The 27881-nt window shown below is 64.1% G+C and overlaps 3 protein-coding genes and 1 non-coding gene across 5 annotated transcripts in view; 3 read left to right on the forward strand and 1 right to left on the reverse strand.

Moving 5' to 3' along the window:
• CCM2 (CCM2 scaffold protein) overlaps positions 1 to 2128 on the reverse strand; it is a 42670-nt gene extending 40542 nt beyond the window's left edge. The window contains exon 1 of the mRNA XM_075419975.1: positions 1884 to 2128. Coding sequence (XP_075276090.1) covers positions 1884 to 1913 — 30 coding nt within the window. The 5' untranslated portion in view covers positions 1914 to 2128. The remainder of the gene's footprint in view (positions 1 to 1883) is intronic.
• Positions 1912 to 4358, forward strand: LOC142361108 (uncharacterized). Its single transcript, XM_075417942.1, has 4 exons — positions 1912 to 2159; positions 2257 to 2699; positions 3212 to 3266; positions 4217 to 4358. Exons 1-4 carry the CDS (start codon positions 1912 to 1914, stop codon positions 4248 to 4250), a joined length of 780 nt encoding a protein of 259 aa, XP_075274057.1. The 3' UTR covers positions 4251 to 4358.
• LOC142361274 (small nucleolar RNA SNORA9) lies at positions 2984 to 3118 on the forward strand. Its single transcript, XR_012763869.1, has one exon. It is a non-coding gene; the product is annotated as a small nucleolar RNA SNORA9 (small nucleolar RNA).
• Positions 4359 to 4606: 248 nt separating the features above from the next.
• On the forward strand, positions 4607 to 27288 carry MYO1G (myosin IG). 2 transcript variants are annotated; one of them, XM_075417502.1, is made up of 22 exons: positions 4607 to 4701; positions 6234 to 6442; positions 6531 to 6624; positions 8372 to 8537; positions 8626 to 8679; positions 11315 to 11410; positions 12819 to 12935; positions 14983 to 15189; positions 15263 to 15408; positions 15992 to 16106; positions 16683 to 16853; positions 16925 to 16995; positions 18498 to 18572; positions 18673 to 18805; positions 19758 to 19924; positions 20834 to 21041; positions 21193 to 21416; positions 24643 to 24787; positions 24866 to 24970; positions 25060 to 25173; positions 26698 to 26852; positions 26928 to 27288. In XM_075417502.1, exons 1-22 carry the CDS (start codon positions 4607 to 4609, stop codon positions 27082 to 27084), a joined length of 3024 nt encoding a protein of 1007 aa, XP_075273617.1. In that variant the 3' UTR covers positions 27085 to 27288. The 2 variants fall into 2 exon arrangements, with proteins under 2 accessions (XP_075273617.1, XP_075273618.1); XM_075417503.1 differs by lacking the exons at positions 21193 to 21416; positions 26698 to 26852; positions 26928 to 27288 and having other exon boundaries at positions 25060 to 25165.
• Positions 27289 to 27881: the final 593 nt, after the last annotated feature.

Here is a 27881-nt window from a genome sequence, read left to right on the forward strand (position 1 = left end):
ACCCAACTGTCCTGTTTCAGCCCATAACGCTGCTGGCTCACAGCCAGGGGCCTGCCTTCTGGAACCATCCACAGCATGTAAAAAATAAGAGTTTTTCCACACAACTGGGAAACGCTGCAGCACAGAGGATGAATATGCTCATCTCCACAGGTAAATCACAGAATCACAGAATGTTCGGGGTTGGCAGGGCCCTCTGGGGGTCACCCAGCCCAACCCCCTGCCCAAGCAGGGTCACCCACAGCAGGCTGCACAGCACCATGGCCAGGCGGGGCTGGAATATCTCCAGAGAAGGAGACTCCCCAGCCCCTCTGGGCAGCCTGGGCCAGGGCTCCGTCACCCTCAGAGGGAAGAAGTTCTTCCTCGGGTTCAGCTGGAGCTTCCTCGGCTTCAGTTTGTGCCCGTTGCCCCTTGTCCTGTCGCTGGGCACCACTGCAAAGAGTCTGGCCCCAGCCTCCTGACCCCCACCCTGCAGATATTTAGAGACATTTCCAAGGTCCCCTCTCAGCCTTCTCTTCTCCAGGCTGAACAAGCCCAGCTCCCTCAGCCTTTCCCCCTAGGAGAGATGCTCCAGTCCCCTCCTCATCCTCGTAGCCCTGCGCTGGGCTCTCTCCAGCAGCTCCTCATCTTTCTTGAACTGGGGAGCCCAGCACTGGACACAGCACTGCAGATGGAGCCTCACTGGGGCAGAACAGAGGGGGAGGAGACCCTCCCTCGCCCTGCTGCCCACACTCCTCGGAATGCACCCCAGGAGACCATTGGCCTTCTGGGCAGCCAGGGCACGCTGCTGGCTCATGGTCACCCTGTCGTCCCCCAGCACTCCCAGTCCCTCTCCGCAGAGCTGCTCTCCAGCAGCTCAGCCCCAGCCTGTCCTGGTGCCTGGGGTTGTTCCTCCCCAGGCGCAGGACCCTGCCCTTGCCCTTGTTGAACCTCATCAGGTTCCTCTCTGCCCAACTCTCCAGCCTGTCCAGGTCATTCTGTCAATGTTCTCATCACTTCAAACCAGACTTTCAACGGGAGACTCTGCTGCCACCTTCTGAGACTGCCATTACTGCACGTTCCCCCAAAAAACCCACTAAAAGCAGCTTGTTTCCCCCCCAGTGACATCACCAACCCAAGGGAAGGGTTTCATTCGCAACGAGTGAGCCAGCCCCGAGCTGCTCAGGGAGCACGGCTCCCAGCGAGCATCCCCAGCCTCCAGCCCGAGCCGAGCCTCCCCCGCACCGCAAAAATAGGTTTTAAACACCAGAAACTAGAGCAGCCCACTTGCAGCCAACGCAGACGGAGCCTGCTGACCCTCAAGGCACCCACAGCACGGCAGGTCTGACTATAGATGACTCAATGTATATAAAAAGGTAAAACAGAAGTGTGTGTACGCAAGGCTCCCAGTTTAGCACAGCGGTCAGCAGACGAGGCGGCCCAGCACTGTCACAGACCACGGTTTAAGACAGGTCATTACCTGCTCGCCTCGCCTGCGGCCTGGAAACGGAGGCAGGAGGGTAAATCAGCCAGGACTCCAGCAGAGAAGACCCCGTACCTCATCTGAGCACGGTGGGAGGGCTGGGAGGCAGCGAGGCGGCAGCTGCGCTCCCCCAGGCCCCACGCTCCCCCAGGGAAGATGGTTTTTCCGTGGGGGCAAGCAAAGCCTCAGCCCTCAGAGCAGCCACGCCGGCTCGGGCCCAGCCTGAAGCCACCCCAGGGAGGAGCACAAGGCCTGAGAAGCCAAGAAAGGCCCCAAACTCCCCTCCACCCCCCCCGGGAGGGCTCCAGCTCCCTAGGCCGTGGGTCAGAGACCCCCGGAGCTGAAGGAGGGCCGCTCCCCGGGGGCAGAACGGCGAACCCCATCCCCACAGCGGCAGCAAGCGCCGGGCTCGGCCTGCTCTCACCTTCTTGCCTTTCTTGCCCTCTTCCTCCATGTCTCCGGCGGTGGTGGCGGCGGCCCCGGCCCCCCGCGGGGCATCCCCGCAGCGGCCGTGCTCGCCCGGTCTCGGTGCGCGGCCTCACTGCCCGGAGGCGGCCATGACCGGCCCCGGTTCCCCGCTCCCGGCCCGCCCGGAGCCGCCTCAGCGGCGCCCACAACTTTTCAATCCTGCCGCCATCTTGGGCGGCGGCTTCCCGGCGTGCACCGCGCTCCGCCCTCCCTCGCCCCCCGGAGGACTGACGTCAGTCCTCCGGGCCGCCAGGGCACGCGCGCCGCGTCTACGCATGCGCGGAGATCGGCACCGCCCACTCCCCCCAAGCCCCACCCTCCGCTCGTAGCGGCGGGCGCGGCCACCCGCTTGACCCCGCCCATACTGATAGGCAGGCCCCGCCCACGCCCGCCGGCCCCACCCCCTTGTGGGCGAGGCCCCGCCCGCTGGCCTCGCCCCTCAGCGTGGCCACGCCTATCGCGGCGGCCTGCAGGCCTGTCGTGGCGGCCGAGCCTTTCACCGGGGCCCAACCGGGGCCTGACCGCGGCCTGGCGGGCGACGGAGCGGCTCCGTTCCCGGCCTCCTCCCGCGGCGGCGGGGAGCCGGGCCTGGACGCCGCGCTCGGGCCTGGTGCGCGGCGGCGGCGATGGCGGAAGCGCTCCCGCGCATGCGCTGAGCGCTCCGTCAGCCTCGCCCCGGCCCCCCGCCAGGTGGCGCTGCCTCTGCGGCGTCCCGCGCTGGCGTCACGCGCCGGCGCGGCCCTGCACTCCGCCATGGCGGCAGCAGCGGCAGGTAGGGGAGGGGGGCGCGGCCCGCTGCCATCCGCCGCCATCCGCGGCCTGGGCCGCTCCTGCGGACGGCAGAAGCAGCGGGGGCTCCTCGGGGCAGCGCGGGGCGAGGCGCTACCCCGCCATCGGGCCCGGCCGCCGCCTCTGTGAGGCCCTGTGGGGGCGCGGTACATGCCGGGAAGGGTAGTCCACCACGAGGCCCGCCTGGGCCTAGCCCGGGGGGGCTCCCCGGGGGTAGCGGGGTTACCGGGCCGGGACCGGGTGCGCGTCCCCGTCCGCCCCCCACCTCAGCAAGCCGTTCCAGCGTGGGGGGGCCTGCCGTGGCCCCCGCCATTCCTACAGCGCTTGCCAGAGCAACCCCGGGACGGTTTGAGGCCTCTCCCCGCTCTTCCCGGGGAGGGGTTATAAAAATCCCGGACACCCCGAGGCCTCGGGGTGAGGACCGGGGAGGCCCCGCAGGCCTCGGTCAGGGACCCGCCGGGCTGACGCCGTTCTTTTCCCCTTCTCTCGTTGCAGGTTCCCGTGCCGACGGGCCGGGAGGGGGATGCAGGAAGGCGCCAGGAATGAGGAGGTGGGTGCAGGGGGGAAGCTGTGCTCCACAAGCTCCCCCCTGGTCGTCGTAATTAGCCTAATTCTGTGTAATTAGCTACCAAGATTGTCCCCTTGTTAGCCGGGGGCTGAAATCCCCCGGCAGAGCTGTGGCGTGGGGTCTGTCAAGGCTCATTGCCCCATCCCTTCATCCTGGAGGGATTTAGTCAGTGACCACTGCCCGTCCTCTCCTTCGTCCTCATAATTAGCCAAACTAATTAGTTCTGCCAGACCTCGTCAGCCGCCCAACGAGAGTCTCTGGGGGCTGTAATCCCACCGGAGAGCTGCGGCACGGGGCCGTGCCCGGGTTTCCGGTGACAAGAGACCAGTTCCCTTGTCACCCCGCTCCAGTCGCTCCCCTGCACGCATAATTAATCCTGCTAATTAAACATCCGGGCGATGAGCGGCTCGTGGCGAGCGAGGAGTTTCCCCTCCACGCCCCGGCGGGGGCAGAGCTTTCCCCGGCGAGGAGCGGCACGGCTTTGGTGATGCCAAAACCTACTGGAGTTTTTAATCATTAATTTAATTATTATTATTAATTTAATTATTATTTAATTATTAACTCGGCATTTCCTCCCATCGTGCCTCCAAACTTCTCTTTTTTTCTTTCCATTTTAGGTAAAAACCCGGCAGTTGAAGCATTTTGGTGGGGGGAAAGGGGCCGGCAGCGCTCCCGAAATCTCGCCGCTGCGCTCGGTAAGGAGGTTGATTGGACTACGGGGGCTTTACTGGGATTAATTTATGGTTTGATATTGGGAATACTGGTGAGGTTTGATGGGATCGGAGCCGTGGCAAGGGGCTGCCGGCGGGGTCCCCGGTGACCGGTGGTCACCGGGGACCCCACCAGCAGCCCCTCGCCACGCAGTGCCATCCCCCGCCTCGTTAGCACCGTCATCCTCGTTATATTTAACGATTACCCCGCTTCTTTTCCAGCTGGATACCGGCCCTGGGGTCCCCTCTCCGATGATCCTCACCTTGGCTTGTCCTTCCGCCCGCTTTACTGGGATTTCACTGGGAATACTGGGCTGAAAATGGGGGATTTTGAATAATTTAATAATAAAAAACCCAAATTCCTGGTGGGGGTTTTTCCGGCGTGGCGGGAGCCGGTTTTGGGGCAGCCCCGCGATGACCGGCAGCGTTCCGGCATCCTCGCCGGATGCGTCCGGACACCCGACGGGAAGCGTCACCCCATAACGGGACGCGGTGGCATGAGGGTGACGCAGCCCCACGGCTGCCCCACGGCGCCTGCGCCGCGCGGTCGTTGGCGGTGCAGGAAACCGGGGCGCGGTTTGAGGTGGGGTTGGGGCGGGGGGGGAAAGCAACATGGCGGAACTGGAGGGTCCCGAATTTGGCAAAGCCGACTTCGTCCTCCTGGACGAGGTGACCATGGAGCAGTTCCTGGAGAACCTGCGTCTGCGGTACGGGGTGCGGGTTTGGGGGGGGGGATGCCGGGGTGGGGGCACCCCGAGGTGCCACCCCGGTGATGCCGTGAGACCCCGCGGCGGCAGCAGCCGGTGGGATCGTGGGTGCTGGCGTGGCGGCGATGGGGGGTGCTGGGGACCCCCCCCCAATCTCATCGGGGATGCGGAAGCGCCTGGCGCTGAACCCCGGCTCCGCGGGGAGCATCAGGGCGGTGCCCGTGGAGGGGGGAAACTGAGGCACGGCCCCACCCGGGGTGGGGTGGGGGGCTGGCGTGGGGGGTGCGCGCCCCCGTGTCCCACCGCAGGGCCCCCCGTGTTTCCTGTGGGTGCTGCCGACAGGAAGAGCCGCTCCCTGCTGCCCCACGGCGCCGGCGGGGTGGCTGCCTCTGCCCCATAGCGGGGTTTTTGGGGGGTGCTGAAGGTCTGAGGAGTGGGGCTTTGCCCCATAGCACGGTGCCCGCGCCCCCATGGAGAGGTGCCCTGCCCCACGGCACGGCGCTCGGCGGGGTGTGGGTCCTGCCCCATGGCATGGCACCCCGCAGAGTACATCCTGCCCCACGGCATGGTGCTCTTCAGGGCATGCATCCTGCCCCACAGCACAGCACCCCACAGACTGCATCCTGCCCCACAGAACAGCACCCTGCCCGGTGTGCATCCCGCCCCATGGCACAGCACCCCATTGAGTGCCATCCCACCCCATAGCCCGGTGCCTTGCGGGATGCCATCCTGCCCTATGGCACAGGATGTGGTCCTGCCCCACGGCATAGCACCCTGTGGGGTGCCACCCTGCCCCACAGCACCATTCTGCCCCATGGCAAAGCAGCCTGCAGAGTGCCATCCCACCCCATAGGTCAGTGCCCTGGAGGATGCCATCCTGCCCCACAGCATGGCACCCCACAGCGTGCCATACTACCTACAGCACAGCACCCCACGGCACAGCACCCTGCGGGGTGCCATCCTGCCCCACAGCACCATCCTGCCCCACAGTACACCACCGTCCTGCCCCACAGCACAGGACCCCACAGGGTGCCATCCTACCCACAGCACAGCACCCCATGGCACAACATCATCCTGCCCCACGGCACAGCACCCTGTGCCGTCCTGCCCCACAGCACCATCCTGCCCCATGGCACAGGGTGCTATCTTGCCCCATGGCAGAGCACCCCATAGAGTGCCATCCTGCCCCACAACATGGCACAGCACCCCACAGGGTGTGACCCTGCCCCACAGCACCATCCTGCCCCATGGCACAGGGTGCTATCTTGCCCCATGGCAGAGCACCCCATAGAGTGCCATCCTGCCCCACAACATGGCACAGCACCCCACAGGGTGTGACCCTGCCCCACAGCACCATCCTGCCCCATGGCATAGGGTACCATCCCGCCCCATGGCACAGCACCCTCGGGGCATGCATCCTGCCCCACAGCATCCCATAGAGCACCGTCCTACCCCCCAGCACAGCACCCCACGGCACAGCCCCATCCTGCCCCACGGCACAGGGTACCCCCACAGCCAGCCCCTGTGCGCAGGTTCTCGCAGGGCCACATCTACACCTACATCGGGGAGGTGGTGGTGGCGGTGAACCCCTACCGGGCCCTGGCGCTGTACGGCCCGCCGGCGGTGGAGCAGTACCGCGGGCGCGAGCTCTACGAGCGCCCACCGCACCTCTTCGCCCTGGCCGATGCCGCCTACAAGGCCATGAAACGCCGCGCCAAGGACACCTGCATCGTCATCTCGGGTAGGGGCTGGCGGCGGCCGGGGGGCACCCTCGGGTGGGGGGCACCCTTGGGTGCGTGCCCTCACCCAGCCCCTTCCCTCCCTGCCAGGAGAGAGCGGGGCGGGCAAGACGGAGGCCAGCAAGTACATCATGCAGTACATCGCCGCCATCACCAACCCCAGCCAGCGCGCCGAGGTGGAGAGGTGGGTCTGGCCCCACGGCGCCGGGGACCTGCCCGCCGTGGGCTGAGGGGAGGCCTCTGAGGGACTGGGGTTGCCCCATGCCCGTGGGGTGGTCCTGGGGTGCCCCGTACCTGTAGAGAAAGTGTGGGGCATCAAGGGGTGCCCCATGCCCGTGGGGTGGTCCTGAGGTGCCCAGTATCTATACAGAAAATGTGGGGCAACAAGGGGTGCCCCATGCCCGTGGGGTGGTCCTGAGGTGCCCAGTATCTATACAGAAAATGTGGGGCAACAAGTGGTGCCCCATGCCTGTGGGGTGGTCCTGGGGTGCCCAGTATCTATACAGAAAATGTGGGGCAACAAGGGGTGCCCCATGCCCATGGGGTGGTCCTGGGATGCCCAGTATCTCTACAGAAAATGTGGGGCAACAAGGGGTGCCCCATGCCTGTGGGGTGGTCCTGGGGTGCCCAGTATCTATACAGAAAATGTGGGGCAACAAGGGGTGCCCCATGCCCATGGGGTGGTCCTGGGGTGCCCAGCATCTCTACAGAAAATGTGGGGCAAAAAGGGGTGCACCATGCCCGTGGGGGGTCCTGGGGTTCCCCCCCACATCCATAGGGATGGTTTGGGGTGAGCAGGGGTGCCCCATGCCCGTGGGGGGTCCTGGGGTTCCCCCCACATCCATAGGGATGGTTTGGGGTGAGCAGGGGTGCCCCATGCCTGTAGGGGGTCTTGGGGTTCCCCCCACTTCCGTAGGGATGGTTTGGGGTAAGCAGGGGTGCCCCATGCCTGTAGGGGGTCTTGGGGTTCCCCCCACTTCCATAGGGATGGTTTGGGGTAAACAGGGGTGCCCTGTGCCCATGGGGTGATTCTGGGGGGCCTTGGGGTGCCCCATGCCCATAGTGATGGTGTGGGGTGACCGGGGTGCCCCATGCCTGGGGGGTGAGGGGACCAGGATGCCCCATGCCCATAGGGATGGGGTGGGGGGGACCAGGGGTGCCCCATGCCTGTAGGGTGGTGTGGGGCAACCAGGGGTGCCCCATGCCCATGGGGTGGTCCAGGGGGCCCTGCCCGTGGCATTGATGTGGGGCAACCAGGGATGCCCCATGCTTATGGGGTCGTTCTGGGGGGCCCTGGGGTACCCCATGCTCGTAGGGATGGTGGGGGTACATCGGGGTGCCCCACCAGTGGAGTGGGGGGACCAGGATGACCCATGCCCATAGGGATGGTTTGGGGGGACCCAGGGGTGCCCCATGGCTATGGGGTGGTTCTGGGTGGCCTTGGGGTGCCCCACATCCATAGGGATAGTTTGGAGTGAGTAGGGGTGCCCCATGCCTGGGGGGTGGTGTGGGGGGACTGGGGTGCCCCATGCCCATGGCATTCATGTGGGGCAACCAGGTGTGCCCCATGGCTATGGGGTGGTTCTGGGGGACCAGGGGTGCCCCGTGGGCCTGTGGGGTGGAGGGACCAGGATGCCCTAACCCACAGCGATGGTTTGGGGGGACTCAGGGGTGCCCCATGGCTATGGGGTGATCCTGGGGTGCCCCATACCCATAGAGAAAGCCTGGGGCAACGAAGGGTGCCCAGTGCCTGTGGGGTGGTCCTGGAGGGTCTTGGGGTGCCCGATGGGGGTGGCGGGGGGCCCTGGGGTGCCCCGTGCCCACCGGGATGGTGTGGGGAGCGCGGGGGACCCCATGGCCGTAGGGGTGGTGTGGGGGGCCAGGGCTGCCATGCGGTGCTGTGCCGTGCCGCGCCATGCCGCACCGCGCAGGGTGAAGAACGTGCTGCTGAAGTCCAACTGCGTCCTGGAGGCCTTCGGCAACGCCAAAACCAACCGCAACGACAACTCCAGCCGCTTCGGCAAGTACATGGACATCAACTTCGACTTCAAGGGCGACCCCACCGGCGGCCACATCCACAACTACCTCCTGGAGAAGGTGTGGTGGTGGCGCGGGTGGCACGGCCGGGTGGGTGCTGGTCCCGCGTGGGCACCACCTGGCACCCACCCCCTGCTCCCTCTTCCAGTCTCGAATCCTCCAGCAGCAGCCGGGAGAGAGGAATTTCCACGCCTTCTACCAAGTGAGCCGTGGGGTGGGGTGGATGGGATGGGGACAGGTTGGATGGGGTGGTATGGGCAGGATGTACAGGATGAGATGGGGATGGGATGGATGGGATCTGTGGGATTAGATGGGGATGGGGTGGATGAAATCTGTGGGATGAGATGGGGATGGGACGGATGGGATCTGTGGGATGCGATGGAGATTGGGTGAATGGGATCTACAGGATGAGATGGGGATGGGATGGACGGGATCTATGGGATGAGATGGATGGGTGATGGGATGGATGGCATCTGTGGGATGAGGTGGGGATGGGATGGATGGGATCTATGAGATGGGGATGGGTTGGATGGGATGAGAAGATTGGGATGGAATGGGATCTGTGGGATGAGATGGGGATGGGATGGACGGGATCAGAAGATTGGGATGGGATGGGATGGATCGAATCTATGAGATGGGGATGGGAGGGATAGGATCTATGAGATGGGGATGGGTTGGATGGGAACAGAAGACTGGAATGGGATGGGATCTGTGAGATGAGATGGGGATGGGATGGATGAGATCTATGAGATGGGGATGGGTTGGATGGGATCAGAAGATTGGGATGGGATCTGTGGGATGAGATGGGGATGGGGTGGATGGGATCTGTGGGATGAGATGAGGATGGGATGGGTGGGATCTGTGGGATGAGATAGGGATGGGATGGATGAGATCTATGGGATGAGATGGATGGGTGATGGGATGGATGGGATCTGTGGGATGAGGTGGGGATGGGATGGATGTGATCTATGAGATGGGGATGGGTTGGATGGGATCAGAAGATTTGGATGGCATGTGATCTGTGGGATGAGATGGATGAGGGTGGGGTGGATGGGATCCGTAGGATGGGATAGGGATGGGTTGGGGACAGGATAGATGGGATGAGAAAGCTGTGATGGGATGGATGGGAAGGTTGGGATGGAATGGATGGGATCTGTGGGATAAGATGGGGATGGGTTGGATGGGATCAGAAGGTTGGGATGGATGGGATGGCATCTGTGGGATGAGATGCGGATGGGCTGGGGATGGCATGGATGGGATGATAAGGTTAGGATAGGATGGATGGGATCTGTGGGATATGATGGGGATGGGATGGATAGGATGAGAAGGCTGGGATGGAATGGGATGGATGGGATCTGTGGGATGGGGATGAGAAGGTTGGGATGGGTTGTATGGGATCTATGGGATGGATGGGATGAGAATGTTAGGATGGGATGGGTGGGATCTGTGAGGTGGATTGGGGAGAGGATGGGATGAAAAGGTTGGAGTGGGATGGATGGGATGGGGCAGATGGGATGGGTGGGATCTGGGATGAGATGGAGATTGGATGGATGGGATCAGAAGGTTGGGATGGGATGGATGGGATCTGTAGGACGAGATGCAGGTGGGATGAGAGGCGGGATGGATGAAATGAGAAAGTTGGGATGGGATAGATATATGGGATGGGGTAGATGATATGGGATGGATGGGATCTGTGAAGTGGGAGGGACAGATGGGATGGGTGAGATCTGTGGGATGAGATGGGGATGGGTTGGATGGGATAAGAAGGTTGGGATGGGATGAATAGGATCTGTGGGATGAGATGGGGATGGGATCTGTGGGGTGGGGATAGGGTGGTTGGGATGAAAACGATGGGATAGATGGAGTGGAGGTCGGATGGATAAGATGGGACAGATGGGGCAGATGGGATCTATGGGATAAGGTGGGGATGGGATGGATGGGATGAGAAGGTTGGGATGGATGGGATCTGTGGGATGGGGAGGAGTAGGTTGGGATGGATGGGATGGATAAGGTGGAACAGATGGGATGGATGGGGATGAGATGGTTGGGAGGAGAAGGATGGGATGGATAAGACGGGGTGGGTGGATTCTGTGGGATGGGGATGAGGAGGTTGGGGTGAGATTGGGATGGGATGGATGGGATGGATAAGATGGAGCAAATGGGATGGATGGAATCTATGGGATGGGGTAGATGGGATGGATGGAATCTATGGGATGGGGTAGATGGGATGGATGGGATCTTTGGGATGGGGATAAGGAGGTTGGGAGGAGAAGGATGGGATGGATAAGACGGGGTGGATGGGATCTGGGATGGGGATAAGGAGGTTGGGAGGAGAAGGATGGGATGAATAAGATGGGATGGATGGGATCTGTGGGATGGGGAGGAGATGGTTGGGAGGAGAAGGATGGGATGGAGAAGGTGGGATGGGTGGGATCTGTGCAATGGGGATGAAGAGGTTGGGAGGAGAAGGATGGCATGGATAAGACGGGATGGATGGGATCTGTGGGTTGGGGAGGAGAGGGTTGGGAGGAGAAGGATGGGATGGAGAAGATGGGATGGATGGGATCTGTGGGATGGGGAGGAGGTGGTTGGGAAGAGACTGGGATGGGATGGAGAAGATGGGATGGATGGGATCTGTGGATTGGGGAGGAGAAGGTTGGGAGGAGAAGGATGGGATGGAGAAGACGGGATGGGTGGGATCTGTGGGACTGAGTGGGATGGGGCGATGGGCTCAGTGGGATGGCAGCGGGTGGGACAGGGCGAGACAGGACGGGTCGGGACAGATGGGTCGGGCCGAGGGACACCCCGGGGTGCTGACGCCCCCCACCACCCCGCAGCTGCTGCTGGGCGCCCCGCCAGCGCTGCTGACCTCACTGCACCTCCGCCGGGACCCCGAGGCCTACTGCTACACCCGGGAGGGAGCCGCGGGCAGCGTGAGTGGGCAGGGACGGGCAGGGACGGGCAGGGATGGGCAGCGCGGGCAGGGATGGGCAGTGCGGGCAGGGATGGGAAGGGATCGGCAGGGATGGGCAGGGATGGGCAGGGACGGGCAGGGATAGGAAGGGACGGGCAGGGATGGGCAGTGCGGGCAGGGACGGGCAGGGATGGGCAGGGATGGGCAGGGACGGGCAGGGATGGGCAGGGATGGGAAGGGATGGGCAGGGATGGGTGGGGATGGGCAGCACGGGCAGGGATGGGCCATGTGAGTGGGTGGGATGGGGAGGGACGGGCAGGGATGGGCAGTGTGGGCAGGGATGGGCAGGGACAGGCAGGGATGGGCAGGGATGGGCCATGTGAGTGGGTGGGATGGGCAGGGATGGGCAGGGATGGGCAGCGCGGGCAGGGACAGGCAGGGATGGGTGGGATGGGCAGTGCAGGCAGGGATGGGAAGGGATGGGCAGGGATGGGCAGCATGGGCAGGGATGGGAAGGGACGGGCAGGGACGGGTGGGATGGGCAGCGCGGGCAGGAACAGGCAGTGTGGGCAGGGATGAGCAGGGACAGGCAGCGCGGGCAATGCAGGCAGTGTGGGCAGGGACAGGCAGCGCAGGCAGGGACAGGCAGGATGGGCAGCACAGACAGGGACAGGCAGTGCAGGCAGGGACAGGCAGTGCAGGCAGGGACAGGCAGGGAAGGATGGAATGGGCAGGGATGGGCGTGGATGGGCAGGGACAGGCAGGGATGGGTGGGCTGGGCACCACGGGCAGGGACAGGCAGTGTGGGCAGGGATGAGCAGGGACGGGCAGCACGGGCAGTGTGGGCCGCACAGGCAGGGACGGGCAGGGAAGGGTGGGATGGGCAGCGTGGGCAGGGATGGGCAGCGCAGGCAGTGCAGGCGGGGACGGGCAGGGATGAGCAGGGACAGGCAGGATGGGCAGGGACAGGCAGGATGGGCAGGGACAGGCAGCGCAGGCAGGGATGGGCAGCGCAGGCAGGGACGGGCAGCGCAGGCAGTGCAGACAGGGATGGGCAGGGACAGGCAGGATGGGCAGGGACGGGCAGTGCAGGCAGGGACAGGCAGAACAGGTAGGGACAGGCAGGATGGCCAACCCAGGCAGGGACAGGCAGCATGGGCAGGGACAGGCAGGGACGGGCAGCGCGGGCAGGGACGGGAAGGGACGGGCAGTGCCAGCAGGGACGCGCAGGGACAGGCAACGTGGGCAGGGATGGGCAGGACAGGCGGTGCAGGCAGGGATGGGCAGCGCAGGCAGGGATGGGCAGTGCAGAGAGGGACAGGCAGCATGGGCAGGGACGGGAAGGGACGGGCAGTGCAGGCAGGGACGGGCAGGGACAGGCAGCGCGGGCAGGGGGTCCCGGCCCCTCACGCCGCCGCCGTCCCCAGGCCCTCGGCGCGGACGCGGCCGGCTACCGGGCGGTGGAGGAGGCCATGGCCGTCATCGGCTTCTCCCCGGAGGAGACGGGCGCCGCGCGCCGCATCCTGGCCGCCATCCTGCACCTGGTGAGACCCCCACCAGTACGGACCAGTTCAGACCAGCACAGCCCCGGGCAGGCCAGTGTGCCCCAGCCTGGGCGCCGGTACAGCCCCAACACACCAGTATGGCCCCAGGCAGACCAGTATGGCCCCAGGCAGACCAGTACGGCCCCGTCCAAATACACGTGGTCCCACGCTACCCAGTACAGACCAGTGCAAAAAAGTAAAGACCAGTTGAAACCAGTACAGCCCCACAGAAACCAGTGCAAACCAGTACAGCCCAGCACAAACCAGCATAACCAGCGCAGCCCAGCACAGCCTGATGCAAACCAGTAGAGGCCAGTGTAAACCAGCATGGCCCAATGCAAACCAGTGCGGTGCAGCAGAGGCCAGTGCAAACCAGTATGGCCCAATGCAAACCAGTATGGCCCAATGCAAACCAGTGTGGCCTAGCACAGTCCAGCAAAGCCCAGCTCAGACCAATACAAACCACTGTGACCCAATGCAAACCAGTATAGCCCAGCCCAGCCCAGTACAAACTAGCGCAGCCCTGTGTGTCCCAGCAGAGCCCAGTACAAACCAGTGCAGCCCTGTATAGCCCAGCCCAACACAAACCAGTGCAGCCAAGTATGTCCCAGCCCAGCCCAATACAAACCAGTGCAGCCCAGTACATCCCAGCCAAGCCCAATACAAATCAGCACAGCCCTGTATGGCCCAGCCCAGCCCAGTACAAACCAGTGCAGCCCTGTATGGCCCAGCCCAGTCCAATACAAACCAGTGCAGGCTTGTATGTCCTAGCCCAGCCCAGTACAAACCAGTGCAGCCCTGTATGGCCCAGCCCAGCCCAGTACAAACCAGTGCAGCCGTGTATGTCCCAGCCCTGCCCAATACAAACCAGTGCAGCCCCACATAGCCCAGCCCAACCCAATACAAACCAGTGCAGACCCATGTGTCCTAGCCCAGTCCAGTACAAACCAGTGCAACCCTGTATAGCCCAGCCCACCCCACCCCAGCCCAATACAAACCGGTGCAGCCCTGTATATCCCAGTGCAGCCCAATAAAAACCAGCACAGCCCTGTATGTCCCAGCCCAGCCCAATACAAACCAGTGCAGCCCAGTATGTCCCAGCCAAGCCCAATACAAATCAGCACAGCCCTGTATGGCCCAGCCCAGCCCAGTACAAACCAGTGCAGCCCTGTATGGCCCAGCCCAGTCCAATACAAACCAGCGCAGCCCTATATGTCCCAGCCCAGCCCAATAAAAACCAGTGCAGCCGTGTATGGCCCAGCCCAGCCCAATACAAACCAGTGCAGCCCTGTATGTCCCAGCCCAGCCCAGTACAAACCAGTGCAGCCGTGTATGTCCCAGCCCAGCCCAATACAAACCAGTGCAGCCCTGTATGGCCCAGCCCAGCCCAATACAAACCAGTGCAGCCCTGTATGGCCCAGCCCAGCCCAATACAAACCAGTGCAGCCCTGTATGGCCCAGCCCAGCCCAATGCAAACCAGTGCAGCCCTGTATGGCCCAGCCCAGCCCAGTACAAACCAGTGCAGCCCTGTATGGCCCAGCCCAGCCCAATACAAACCAGCGCAGCCCTGTATGTCCTAGCCCAGCCCAATGCAAACCAGTGCAGCCCAGTATGTCCCAGCCCAGCCCATTACAAACCAGTGCAGCCCTGTATGTCCCAGCCCAGCCCAATGCAAACCAGTGCAGCCCTGTTTGGCCCAGCCCAGCCCAGTACAAACCAGTGCAGCCCTGTATGTCCCAGCCCAGCCCAATACAAACCAGTGCAGCCCTGTATGTCCTAGCCCAGCCCAATACAAACCAGCACAGCCCTGTATGTCCCAGCCCAGCCCAGTACAAACCAGTGCAGCCCTGTATGGCCCAGCCCAGCCCAATACAAACCAGCACAGCCCTGTATGTCCCAGCCCAGCCCAATACAAACCAGTGCAGCCCTGTATGGCCCAGCCCAGCCCGGGGTGCGGGAGGCGCCAGTGCCAGGACACCCCAGCCCCTTCCCAGGGGCTCCCGGGTGTCCCCCCACGTTCACCGGCCGACGTGGGGGCCGCCCCAGGGCAACGTCAGGTTCGCGGCGGAGGGCGAGACGGCGGCGGTGGAGGACGAGGCGCAGCTCTCGGCGCTGGCCGAGCTGACGGCCACGGCACCCGACAGCCTGCGCCGGGCGCTGCTGACCCGCACCGTGGCGGCGGGCGGCGGGGAGCTGATCGAGAAGGGCCACAGCCCCAAGGAAGCCGCCTACGCCCGGGACGCCTGCGCCAAGGTGAGGAGGGGACGTTGGGTGATGGGTCCACCCCCAGCACCCTTGGGTGCCCACCACCCTGTCCTGTTCCCAGGCCATCTACGAGCGTCTCTTCTGCTGGATCGTGGGGCGCATCAATGCCAGCATTGCCGCCCGCGGCTACGACGCCCGTCTGCACGGCAAGAGCACCGTCATCGGCGTCCTCGACATCTACGGCTTCGAGATCTTCGACACCAACAGGTGACCCGGTCCCTAGAGTGGTGGGGACACGTGGAGGGGACAGGGCTTGAGAGGGACACGTGGAGGGAATGGGACCCAGGAGAGACACGTAGAGAGACGAGACCGTGAGGAACACGTGGATGAGACCGTGAGGAACACGTGGAAGGGGTGGGGCTTGGGAGGGACACATGGAGGGGAGGACGCCTGATGGACAAGAGGAGGACAAAGGACCTAGGACGGGCACATGGAGGGGATGGGACCCAGGAGGGACATGGAAGGACAAGACCCCAAGGGATGCATGGAGGGACAGGAGCAGGAGGGACACGTGGAGCGGATGGGATGCGGGAGAGGTAGGTCTGTGAGGGACATGTGAAGGTGACAAGACCCAGGAGGGGGACATGGGTGGGTTGGGGCTTGTGAGGGACACACATAGCAGAGGAGGGTACCCAAGAGACATGTGGAGGACAGGACTCAGGAGGGACATGTGAGGGAGACGGGACTCAGGAGGGACAGGACCCGGGAGGGACCCGCAGTTGGGACAGGATCCGGGAGGGACAAGGCGCGGGGCCAGGTGACGGTGGCCAACCTGACTCCCTGCCCGCAGCTTCGAGCAGTTCTGCATCAACTACTGCAACGAGAAGCTGCAGCAGCTCTTCATCGAGCTGATCCTGAGGCAGGAGCAGGCCGAGTACCAGCGGGAGGGCATCGCCTGGCAGAGCGTGAGGGGATGGGGACACGGCGGGGACGTGGGAGGGACATGGGGACATCACCTGGCAGAGCAAGAGGGACGTGGAGACATGGGGGGGATGTGGGGAGGACATGGGGGCATCACTTGGCAGAGCGTGAGGGGATGGGGACATGGCGGGGGAGACATGGTGGCATCACCTGGCAGAGCATGAGGGGCGTGGGGACATGGGGAGGACATGGGGGCATTGCTTGGTGTAGCGTGAGGGGCATGGGGACATGGTGGGGACTTGGGGAACATCACCAGGCAGAGCGTGGGGGGCTCGGGGGGGACATGGCGGGGTTGGGTATCGTCTGGCAGAGCGTGAAGTGCATGGGGGGACGAGGAGGGGACGTGGGGACGTTGCCTGGCAGAGGGTGAGCGGCTTCGGGGGACGTTGTGGGGGGGAAATGGGGGACATCGCCTGGCAGAGCGTGGTGGGGACACAGGGAACATGGTGGGGACATGGATGCCATCACCTAGCATGGTGAGATTTGGGGTGGATGGGGGCAAATCGGGGTGCCCGTGGAGGCAGTTTGGGGTGCCCACCCCCCGGGTCCCCCCCCACCAGATCGAGTACTTCAGCAACGAGCCCATCGTGGAGCTGGTGGAGCAGCCGCACCGCGGCATCCTGGCGCTGCTGGACGAGGCCTGCCTGGCCGTGGGGACTGTCACTGACCCCCTCTTCCTCGCCTCCATGGACGCCCGCCTCGGCCGCCACCCCCACTACACCAGCCGCAAGGTGCTTCTGGGGGGATCGGGGAGAGCCGGGGGTGTCTGTGGGCAGGGGGCTGACACCCCTCTGCTCCCCAGCTCTGCCCCACAGATAAGACCATGGAGTTCAACCGGGACTTCCGCATCAAGCACTACGCTGGAGATGTCACGTGAGGGGGTGTTGGGGGGCTGTGGGGGAACCACGGTGGGTTGTGGGTGTCATTGGGTGGCCATGGGGCTGTGGGGCACCGTGAGGGACCTTCAGAGGGCATGGAGGACCGTGGGAGGCTACTTGGCGCCATGGGGTTATAGGGGCTCTTGAGAGTCTAGGGTTGACCATGGAGCCTTGAGGAACCATGGGGCCCAGGTGGGGGCATGGAAGTGGGTGTCTTGAGGGACTGTGGGAGGTGATTTGGTGTCATGAGGGACCATCAGGCTGTGGGGATCATGGGGAATCACGGGGGACTGGCGGGGGGTCATGGGAGTGTGGGTGGTCATTGGGGACTATGGACATCAGGAGGGGTCATGGTGGGCCGTGGTGGGCCCTGGGGCCGTGGGGGGCCATGAGTGACCATGAGGTTATAGGGTCTCTTGGGGGTCTACAGTTGACTGTGGGACCTGGGACAACTACAGAGGACCATGTGGGAGCTTGGACGGGGGTTTTGAGGGACTGAGGGAGGTGGTTTGGGGTCACGGAGGACCATCAGGCTGTGGGGATCATGGGAACCGTGGGGGACTGGGACATGTCAGCTGGGCCATGGGGTTGTGGGTGATTGTCGAGGACTATGGACATCACAAATGGCTGTGGGGTCATGGGGGGCCATGGAGAACCGTGGGGGGCAGTGGAGAACCGTAGGGGACGATGGTGGGCCTTGGGGCTATGAGGAAGCTTGGAAGTCCATGGGAGTCCATGGGGGGCCACGAGGGACCATGGGGCTATAGGGGTTCTTGGGGGTCTACAGTTGACCGTGGGGCCTTGGAGAACCATGAGGGACCATGTGGAAGCGTGTAGGGGGGTCTTGAGGGACTGAGGGAGGTGGGTTTGGGGTCATGGGGGACCATCAGGCTGTGGGGATTGTGGGGGTCTGGCAGGGGGGTCATTTGGGGCCATGGGAGTGTGGGTGGCCAGCCATCAGGGACTATGAACATCCCTGAGTGGCCATGGGGTCGTGGTGGGGCCATGAAGAACTGAGGGGGGCCATGAGGGACCATGGGAGGGCATGGGGGACCATGGAGGGGTCAGTTGGGACCATGGAGAGCCATAGGGGCCCATGGGGGACTAGCGGGTGGCCTTGGCTGGCCATGGGGCTGTGAGGACCCATGGGGGATTGTGTGGAGCCACGTAGGACCGTGGGAGGCCATTTGGGGGACCACTGGGGTCCATGGGGTCTGGGAGGTCCCCAGAGGCCCCGTGTAGCAGGACAAGCTGTGTGGGACATGCCGTGCCATGCCCTGGGGACAGCGGGGACAGGGCCAGGGGACTCTGTGTCCATCAGCACTGAACCCCGCAGTCCCCTGGCCTCCATGGGTGCCCCCAGGGCCACCCCAAGGGCCACACGTCACCTCTGCATGGGGCTGGGTGCCCCCAGCGAGGAGGTGCTGCCCAGACGCCCCTCCCTGACACCCCATGGTGGCTGGAGAAGCCCCCCAGTGTGGTGTCCCTCTCCCTCAGGTACTCGGTGGAGGGTTTCCTGGACAAGAACAAGGACACGCTCTTCCAGGACTTCAAGCGGCTCTTCTACAACAGGTTGGGGACACGGGGGACACAGCTGGGGGGTTGGTGGCACAGCCATGGGGTGGGAGCAGGGCACCCGATGCCGCCAGCCCCACGGCAACACTGTCCCCAGCGCGGACCCCGTCCTGCGTGCCATGTGGCCCGACGGCGAGCAGAGCATCACCGAGGTCACCAAGCGCCCGCTGACCACCGGCACGCTCTTCAAGAACTCCATGGTGGCGCTGGTGGAGAACCTCGCCTCCAAGGTAGGGCACTGGGGACAGCTGGGCATGTCCCCATGACAGCCTGGCATGGCCCTGCACTGACTTGACATGTCCCCATGCCAGTGGGTCATGTCCCCAACCCATCTTGGGATGTCCCCATGGCAGCTGAGCATGGCCCTGAGACACATGGACGTGCTCCTGGGCCAGCCTGGCATGTCCCCAGGCCAGACAAGATGTCCTTGAGCCAGCCAGGCATGTCCCTATGCCAGTTGGGTATGTCCCCAAGCCAGCCAAGATGTCCTGGTGCTAGCCAGGCATGTCCCCATGCCAGTTGGGTATGTCCCCAAGCCATTCTGGCATGTCCCCAAGGCAGCCAAGATGTCCCAGTGCTAGCCAGGCGTGTCCCCATGCCAGCCTGACATGTCCCCAAGGCAGCCAAGATGTCCTTGAGCCAGCCAGGCATGTCCCCAAGGCAGCCAAGATGTCCCCAAGCCAGCCAAGGTGTCCCCATGCCAGCTGGGTATGTCCCCATGCCAGCTGGGTATGTCCCCAAGCCAGTCTGGCATGTCCCCAAACTAGCCAAGATGTCCCAGTGCTAGCCAGGCATGTCCCCGTGCCAGCTGGGTATGTCCCCAAGCCAGCCAAGATGTCCTGGTGCTAGCCAGGCATGTCCCCATGCCAGCTGGGTATGTCACCAAGCCAGTCTGGCATGTCCCCAAGGCAGCCAAGATGTCCCCAAGCCAGCCAGGCTTGTTCCCAAGGCAGCCAAGATGTCCCAGTGCCACCCAGGCATGTCACCATGCCAGCCAAGATGTCCCCAAGCCAGCCAGGCATGTACCCAAGTCAGCCAGCTGTGTTCCCAAGCCACCAAGCCCTCCTGTCCCCAAGCCACCCATGCCCGGTGCGGTCCCACCCTGCGTGCCCTCAGCCCCCCAGCCCAGGACACCCATGGACTTGGTGCCACCGTGGCACTGTCCCCTCCATGTCCCCGCAGGAACCCTACTACGTGCGCTGCATCAAACCCAACGACCAGAAGTCGCCGACGCTCTTCGACGAGGAGCGCTGCCGGCACCAGGTCTCCTACCTGGGGCTGCTGGAGAACGTCCGGGTGCGCCGCGCCGGCTTCGCCTACCGCCAGCCCTACGACCGCTTCCTCCTGCGGTACGGCCCGCGCCCCCCCGGGACCCCCAACCCATTGAATTGCCATCCAGCGAGACCTGGGCAGGGTGGAGAGCTGGGCAGAGAGGAACCTGATGGAGCTCAACAAGGGCAAGGGGCAGGGTCCTGCGCCTGGGGAGGAACAACCCCAGGCACCAGTCCAGGCTGGGGCTGAGCTGCTGGAGAGCAGCTCTGTGGAGAGGGACTGGGAGTGCTGGGGGACGACAGGGTGACCATGAGCCAGCAGCGTGCCCTGGCTGCCCAGAAGGCCAATGGTCTCCTGGGGTGCATTCAGAGGAGTGTGGGCAGCAGGGCGAGGGAGGGTCTCCTCCCCCTCTGCTCTGCCCCACTGAGGCCCCATCTGCAGTGCTGTGTCCAGTGCTGGGCTCCCCACTTCAAGAAAGATGAGGAGCTACTGGAGAGAGCCCAGCGCAGGGCTCTGAGGATGAGGAGGGGACTGGAGCATCTCTCCTAGGAGGAGAGGCTGAGGGAGCTGGGCTTGTTCAGCCTGGAGAAGAGAAGGCTGCGAGGGGACCTTGGAAATGCCTCTAAATATCTGCAGGGTGGGGGTCAGGAGGCCGGGGCCAGACTCTTTGCAGTGGTGCCCAGCGACAGGACAAGGGGCAACGGGCACAAACTGAAGCAGAGGAAGCTCCAGCTGAACCCGAGGAAGAACTTCTTCCCTCTGAGGGTGACGGAGCCCTGGCCCAGGCTGCCCAGAGGGGCTGGGGAGTCTCCTTCCCTGGAGATATTCCAGCCCCGCCTGGCCGCGGTGCTGTGCAGCCTGCTGTGGGTGACCCTGCTTGGGCAGGGGGTTGGGCTGGGGGATGCCCAGGGGTCCCTTCCACCCCCCAACATTCTGTGATTCTGTGGGACCCCGCCAGCACGCCCCTCACCCCGCTTTGTCCCCAGGTACAAGATGACCTGCGAGTACACGTGGCCCAACCACCTGATGGCCAGCGACCGCGAGGCCACGCAAGCCCTCCTGGAGCAGCACGGCTTCCAGGACGACGTGGCTTACGGCCACACCAAGGTCTTCATCCGCACGCCCCGCACCCTCTTCTGCCTCGAGCAGGAGCGGGCGCAGCTCATCCCCATCATCGTCCTGCTGCTGCAGAAGGTGGGCACGCGCGGCCGTCCGCCGGGGTGACGTGGGGCTGGGGGAGGACTCGCCGCTGGCCCTGGGGGGGCTCGGAGGCTGCTCAGCATTTTGGGGGGGCCACCCGGAGCCGCGGTGCCGGGCGCCCACGCCGACGGTCGGCGTTCGGCAGGCTTGGCGCGGCGCCCTGGCGCGCCGGCGCTGCCGTTACCTGCGCGCTGCCTACACCATCATGGCGTACTACAAACGGCACAAGGTGAAGGCGTACCTGCGGGAGCTGCTGCGACGCTTCCAGGCCGTCCGCGCCCTTCCCGATTTCGGGAAGAGCGTGGTTTGGCCGGAGCCGCCGGCCGTGCTGGCGCGCTTCCAGGACGCCAGCCAGCGCCTCTTCCGCAGGTACCGTCCCGAATCCCGCTCCGCGTTGGGATGGGGACGGGGATGTGGATGTAGGACAGGGATGGGGATGCTGGATGGGAATGGGATGGGGGTGTGGGACAAAGACATGGGACTGGGATGTGGATGTAGGACAGGGATGGGGATGTGGGATGGGAACGGGGATGTGGAACAAAGACATGGGACTGGGATGGGGACATGGGATGGAGATGTGGAAAGGGAACATGGGATGGGGACAGGGATGCAGGATGGGGATGTGGGATGGCATGGAGACAGGGATGGGGACGTGGGATGGAGATGTGGGACAGGGATGTGGAACGGGGATGTGGGACTGGAATGTGAGATGGGGACATGGGATGGGGACAAGGGGATGTAAGACAAGGACATGGGACAGGGATGTGGGATGAGGACGTGGGACTGGGATGTGGACATGGGATGGAGACAGGGATGGAGGATGGGGATGTGGGACGGGACACAGACAGGGATGGGGACATGGGATGGGGATGTGGATGTGAGATGAGGACGTGGGACTGGGATGGGGACATGGGACAGGGATGTGGAAAGGGAACATGGGATGGGGACAGGGATGCAGGATGGGGATGTGGGACGGGACGGAGACAGGGATGGGGACGTGGGATGGACATGTGGGACAGGGATGTGGAACGGGGATGTGGGACTGGAATGTGAGATGGGGATGTGGGATGGGGACAAGGGGATGTAAGACAAGGACATGGGACAGGGATGTGGGATGAGGACGTGGGACTGGGATGAGGACATGGGATGGAGACAGGGATGGAGGATGGGGATGTGGGACGGGACACAGACAGGGATGGGGACATGGGATGGGGATGTGGATGTGAGATGAGGACGTGGGACTGGGATGGGGACATGGGACAGGGATGTGGAAAGGGAACATGGGATGGGGACAGGGATGCAGGATGGGGATGTGGGACGGGACGGAGACAGGGATGGGGACGTGGGATGGACATGTGGGACAGGGATGTGGAACGGGGATGTGGGACTGGAATGTGAGATGGGGACGTGGGATGGGGACAAGGGGATGTAAGACAAGGACATGGGACAGGGATGTGGGATGAGGACGTGGGACTGGGATGTGGATGTGGGATGGGGACAGGGATGGAGGATGGGGATGTGGGATGGGGACATGAGATGGGACTGTGGACCAGGAACTTGAGATGGGGACAGGGGTGCAGGATGGGGATGTGGGACGGGATGGAGACAGGGATGGGGACGTGGGATGGAGATGTGGGACTGGAATGTGAGATGGGGATGTGGGATGGGGACATGGGGACGTAGGACAAGGACACGGGACAGGGATGTGGGATGGGGACGTGGGGATGTAGGATGAGGACATGGGACAGGGATGTGGGATGGGGATGTGGGACTGGGATGTGGGATGGGGACATGGGATGGGGACAGGGATGCAGGATGGGGATGTGGGATGGGGATGCTGGATGGGACACAGACAGGGATAGGGACATGGGATGGGGATGTGGATGTGAGATGAGGATGATGGACAGGGATGGGGACATGGGACGGGGATGTGGAAAGGGAACATGGGATGGGGACGGGGATACAGGATGGGGACGTAGGACGAGGACATGGGACAGGGATGGGGACGTGGGATGGAGATGTGGGACAGGGATGTGGAAAGGGGATGTGGGACTGGAATGTGAGATGGGGATGTGGGATGGGGACATGGGGGTGTAGGATGAGGACATGAGACAGGGATGTGGGATGGGGAAGTGGACACAGACAGGGATGGGGACATGGGATGGGGATGTGGATGTGAGATGACGTGGGACTGGGGATGTGGGAGATGGGGATATGTGGGACAGGGATGTGGGACAGGGACGTGGGAGGAAGACATGGGACAGGGATGCAGGTTGGGAAGGTGGGATGGGGACATGAGATAGGGCTGTGGGCCAGGAACGTGGGATGGGGACAGGGATGCAGGATGGGGATGTGGGATGAGGAAGCGGGATGGGATGCAGGACGGGGACACGGGACGGGGACGTAGGACAGGGATGTGGATTGGCGATGTGGGATGGGGATGTGGGATGGGGATGTGGAATAGGAACATGGGATGGGTTACATGGGTTGGGGATGTGGGACAGGGACGTGGGATGGGGACAGGAACACAGGGTGGGGATGTGGGATTGGGACATGGGATGGGGATGTGGATGTGGGATGAGGACATGGGACTGGAATGTGAGATGGGGACGTGGGAGATGCGGACATGGGAGACGGGGACGTGGGAGATGCGGACGTGGGAGACGGGGACTTGGGATGAAGACATGGGACAGGGATGCAGGTTGGGAATGTGGGATGGGGACATGGGATGGGGCTGTGGGCCAGGAGCGTGGGATGGGGACAGGGATGCAGGATGGGGATGTGGGACAGGATGGAGACAGGGATGGGGACGTGGGATGGAGACATGGGATTGGAATGTGAGATGGGGACGTGGGATGAGTACACGGGGACGTAGGACAAGGACATGGGACAGGGATGTGGGATGGGGACGTGGGACTGGAATGCGGGACAGGGATGTGGGATGGGGACATGGGATGGGGACAGGGATGCAGGATGGGGATGTGGGACGGGATGGAGACAGGGATGGGGACATGGGACTGGAATGTGAGATGGGGACGTGGGATGAGGACATGGGGACGTAGGACAAGGACATGGGACAGGGATGTGGAATGGGAACGTGGGACTAGAATGCGGGACAGGGATGTGGGATGGGGACATGGGATGGGGACAGGGATGCAGGATGGGGATGTGGGACCGGATGGAGACAGGGATGGGGATGTGGGACTGGAATGTGAGATGGGGACGTGGGATGAGGACATGGGACAGGGATGCAGGTTGGGAATGTGGGATGGGGACATGGGATGGGGCTGTGGGCCAGGAGTGTGGGATGGGGACAGGGATGCAGGATGGGGATGTGGGACAGGATGGAGACAGGGATGGAGACGTGGGATGAGGACATGGGGACGTAGGACAAGGACATGGGACGGGGATGTGGGATGGGGACGTGGGACTGGAATGCGGGACAGGGATGTGAGATGGGGACATGGGATGGGGACGTAGGACAACGACATGGGACAGAGATGTGGGACAGAGATGTGGGATGAGGACATGGGACAGGGCCGTGGGCTGTAGACATGGGAGGGTGACGTGGCCGCGCCGTGTCCCCCCGCCGCAGGTGGCGAGCGCGGCAGATCATCAAGAACATCCCACCCTCGGAGATGGGGCAGATCCGGGCCAAGGTGGCCGCCATGGAGGCACTGGGGGGGCTGCGGAAGGAGTGGGGCTGCCGGCGCAGCTGGGCACGGGATTACCTCTCCTCGGTAAGGGGCCGGCGGCGGGTTTGGGGGTGCCCCGCGGCGCGCCCCGCGGTGCCAACCCCACGCCGCGGCTCCCCGCAGCCCAGCGAGAACCCGGGGCTGGCACTGCCCTTCGCCCGCCGCCTCCAGACCCTCAAGGACAAGGTGCACTTTGGTTCCGTCCTCTTCTCCTGCCACGTCCGCAAGGTGAGCGGGGAGCAAGGGGAGGGGTCCTGCCAGGCCACCGCGTCTGTGTCACCCCCCGGTGTGTCCCCTCGCTGTCCCTGTCCCCGCAGATCAACCGCTTCGGTAAGAGCCGGGACCGGGCCATCCTCGTGACGGACCAGCACCTCTACAAGCTGGACCCCCGGCACCAGTACCGGGTGATGCGGGCGCTGCCCCTCAGCACCGTGAGTGTCCCCAGCCCCACCGGTGTCCCCGGGGTATGGGCGGGGTCCCCTGTGTCCTGGCGAGCCAGGGTTGGGGGGTCCTGGGTGTCCTGGCTGCTCTGCTCCCACCTGGAGGTTGAAGACCCCTCCGTGGTCCCCAGGGTGACGTGCTGGGGCCGTCCGCGTTGGCACGGTGAGGTCTCCTGGGACAGAGGTGTGGTGGTGTCCCTACCATGCTGTCCCCACCACGCTGGCTGTCCCCACCACGCCGTCCCCACCACACCATCACCACCACACTGGCCATGCCATGCTGTCCCTACCACACTGGCCATACCGTGCTGTCCCCACCATGCTGGCTGTCCCCACCACACCATTGCCACCACACTAGCCATGCCATGCTGTCCCTACCACACTGGCCATACCATGCTGTCCCCACCATGCTGGCTGTCCCCACCACACCATTGCCACCACACTGGCCATGCCATGCTGTCCCCACTGTGCTGTCCCCACCACGCTGGCTGGCCATGCCATGCTGTCCCCACCACAATGGCCATGCTGTGCTGTCCCCACCACGCTGGCTGTCCCTACCACACCATCACCACCACACTGGCCATGGCATGCTGTCCCCACCACACTGGCCATGCTGTTCTGTCCCCACCATGCTGTCCCCACCATGCTGGCTGTCCCCACCGCTCCGTCCCCACCACACAATCGCCACCACACTGGCCATGCCACGCTGTCCCCACCGTGCTGTCCTCACCATACTGGCTGTCCCTGCCATGCTGTCCTCACTACACTGTCCCCACCACACTGACCATGCTGTGCTGTCCCCACCGTGTGGCTGTCCCCGCTGTGCTGTCCCCACCATGCTGGCCATGCAGTGCTGTCCCCACCATACTGGCGGTCCCCACCACGCTGGCCATGCAGTGCTGTCCCCACCATGCTGGCTGTCCCCGCTGTGCTGTCCCCACCATGCTGGCTGTCCCCACCATGCTGGCCATGCAGTGCTGTCCCCACCATGCTGGCTGTCCCCACCACGCTGGCTGGCCATGCCACGCCAGCCCCACCACACTGTCCCCACCATGCCGGGCATGCCACGCTGTCCCCACCACACTGTCCCCACCACACTGGCCATGCTGTGTTGTCCCCACCATGCTGACTGTCCCCACTGTGCTGTCCCCACCACGCTGTCCCCACCACACTGGCCATGCTGAGCTGTCCTCACCATGCTGGCTGTCACCACCACGCTGTCCATGCAGTGCTGTCCCCACCATGCTGGCTGTCTCCGCTGTGCTGTCCCCACCATGCTGGCTGTCCCCACCATGCTGGCCATGCAGTGCTGTCCCCACCACGCTGTCACCACCACATGGCCATGCTGTGCTGTCCCCACCATGCTGGCTGTCCGCTCCATGCTGTCCCCACCACGCTGCCCGTGCTGTGCTGTCCCCACCACCTTGGCCATGGTGCCTTGGCCACGCCGTGGCCCCCAGCCCCCCCACCCCCCGCAGCCACGCCAGCGGCGGTGACACGCAGCCGTCCCCGCAGGTGACAGGGCTGAGCGTGACGAGCTGCCGGGCGCAGCTGGTGGTCTTCCACACCCAGACCCAGGAGGACCTGGCCGTGTGCCTGCACAAGACGCAGCCGGCGGGGGACAACCGGGTGGGCGAGCTGGTGGGCGTCCTCCTGGAGCACTGCCGAGCGTGAGTCGGGGGGCTCGGGGCTGGGGGGGCTCCCGGCACCCGCCGGCCCCCCTCGCTGATGCCGGGATGTTGTAGGACCAAGCGGGAGCTGCAGGTCCGCGTCTCCGACTGCGTCCAGCTGAGCCTACGCGGGCGCCGGCGGCTGCTGACGGTGGAGACGCGGCCGGACGCGGTCACCCCCGATTTCGGCAAGAACCGCGACGGCTTCGTGCTTTACTGGCCCGGGAAATGAGGGGAGGGGGCAGCGGCTCTGCCGAACCCCCCCCCCCCGGCCGCATCCTGCCTGCCCGCACCCTGCCCCGCCGCCTCTGCTCAGGACCCCGCCGCAGCTTCGTGACCCCCAACCGCGCGTCCCCGCAGCCCCCACCCCCGGGGCGATGCCAAAGCCGCTGCGTGCGCTGGGAATAAAGAGCTGGATGGGACCCCCCCCTGTAGCCGCCCCCCCAAGCACGGCCGGGACCCTCAGGTCCCCCAGGAGCCCCAGTACGGGGCTGGGGTCCCCCAGAAACGCTGCCCCACAGCTTGGGGGGCCCTGCTAGCCCAGGGGCCTGGGCCACCGGGTCGGATGTGGTGGGGCTGGGATGGGGTGGGGGGCATGGATGGAGGTGGGATGGGAATGGGATGGATGGAGGTGGGATGGGATCTGTGGGATGGGATTGATGGGATGAGGTGGGGTGGGATGGGGTGAGATGGATGGAATGGAGTCGATGGGATGGAACGGGATCTCTGGGATGCGTAGGATCTATGAGATGGGGTGGCTTGGGATGGGATCTGTGGGATGGGATCGATGGGACGAGGTGGGGTGGGGTCTGTGGGGTGGGATGGGGTGAGATGGATGGGATGGAGTCGATGGGATGGAACAGGATCTCTGGGATGGATAGGATCTGTGAGATGGGGCGGGATGGGATGGGATCTGTGGGATGGGATCAATGGGATGAGGTGGGGTGGGATGGGGTGAGATGGATGGGATGGAGTCGATGGGATGGAACGGGATCTCTGGGATGGGTAGGATCTGTGAGATGGAGTGGG

This window comes from Opisthocomus hoazin, chromosome 4 (assembly GCF_030867145.1).
Source record: "Opisthocomus hoazin isolate bOpiHoa1 chromosome 4, bOpiHoa1.hap1, whole genome shotgun sequence".
In the NCBI taxonomy this organism is placed as follows: Eukaryota; Metazoa; Chordata; class Aves; order Opisthocomiformes; family Opisthocomidae; genus Opisthocomus; species Opisthocomus hoazin.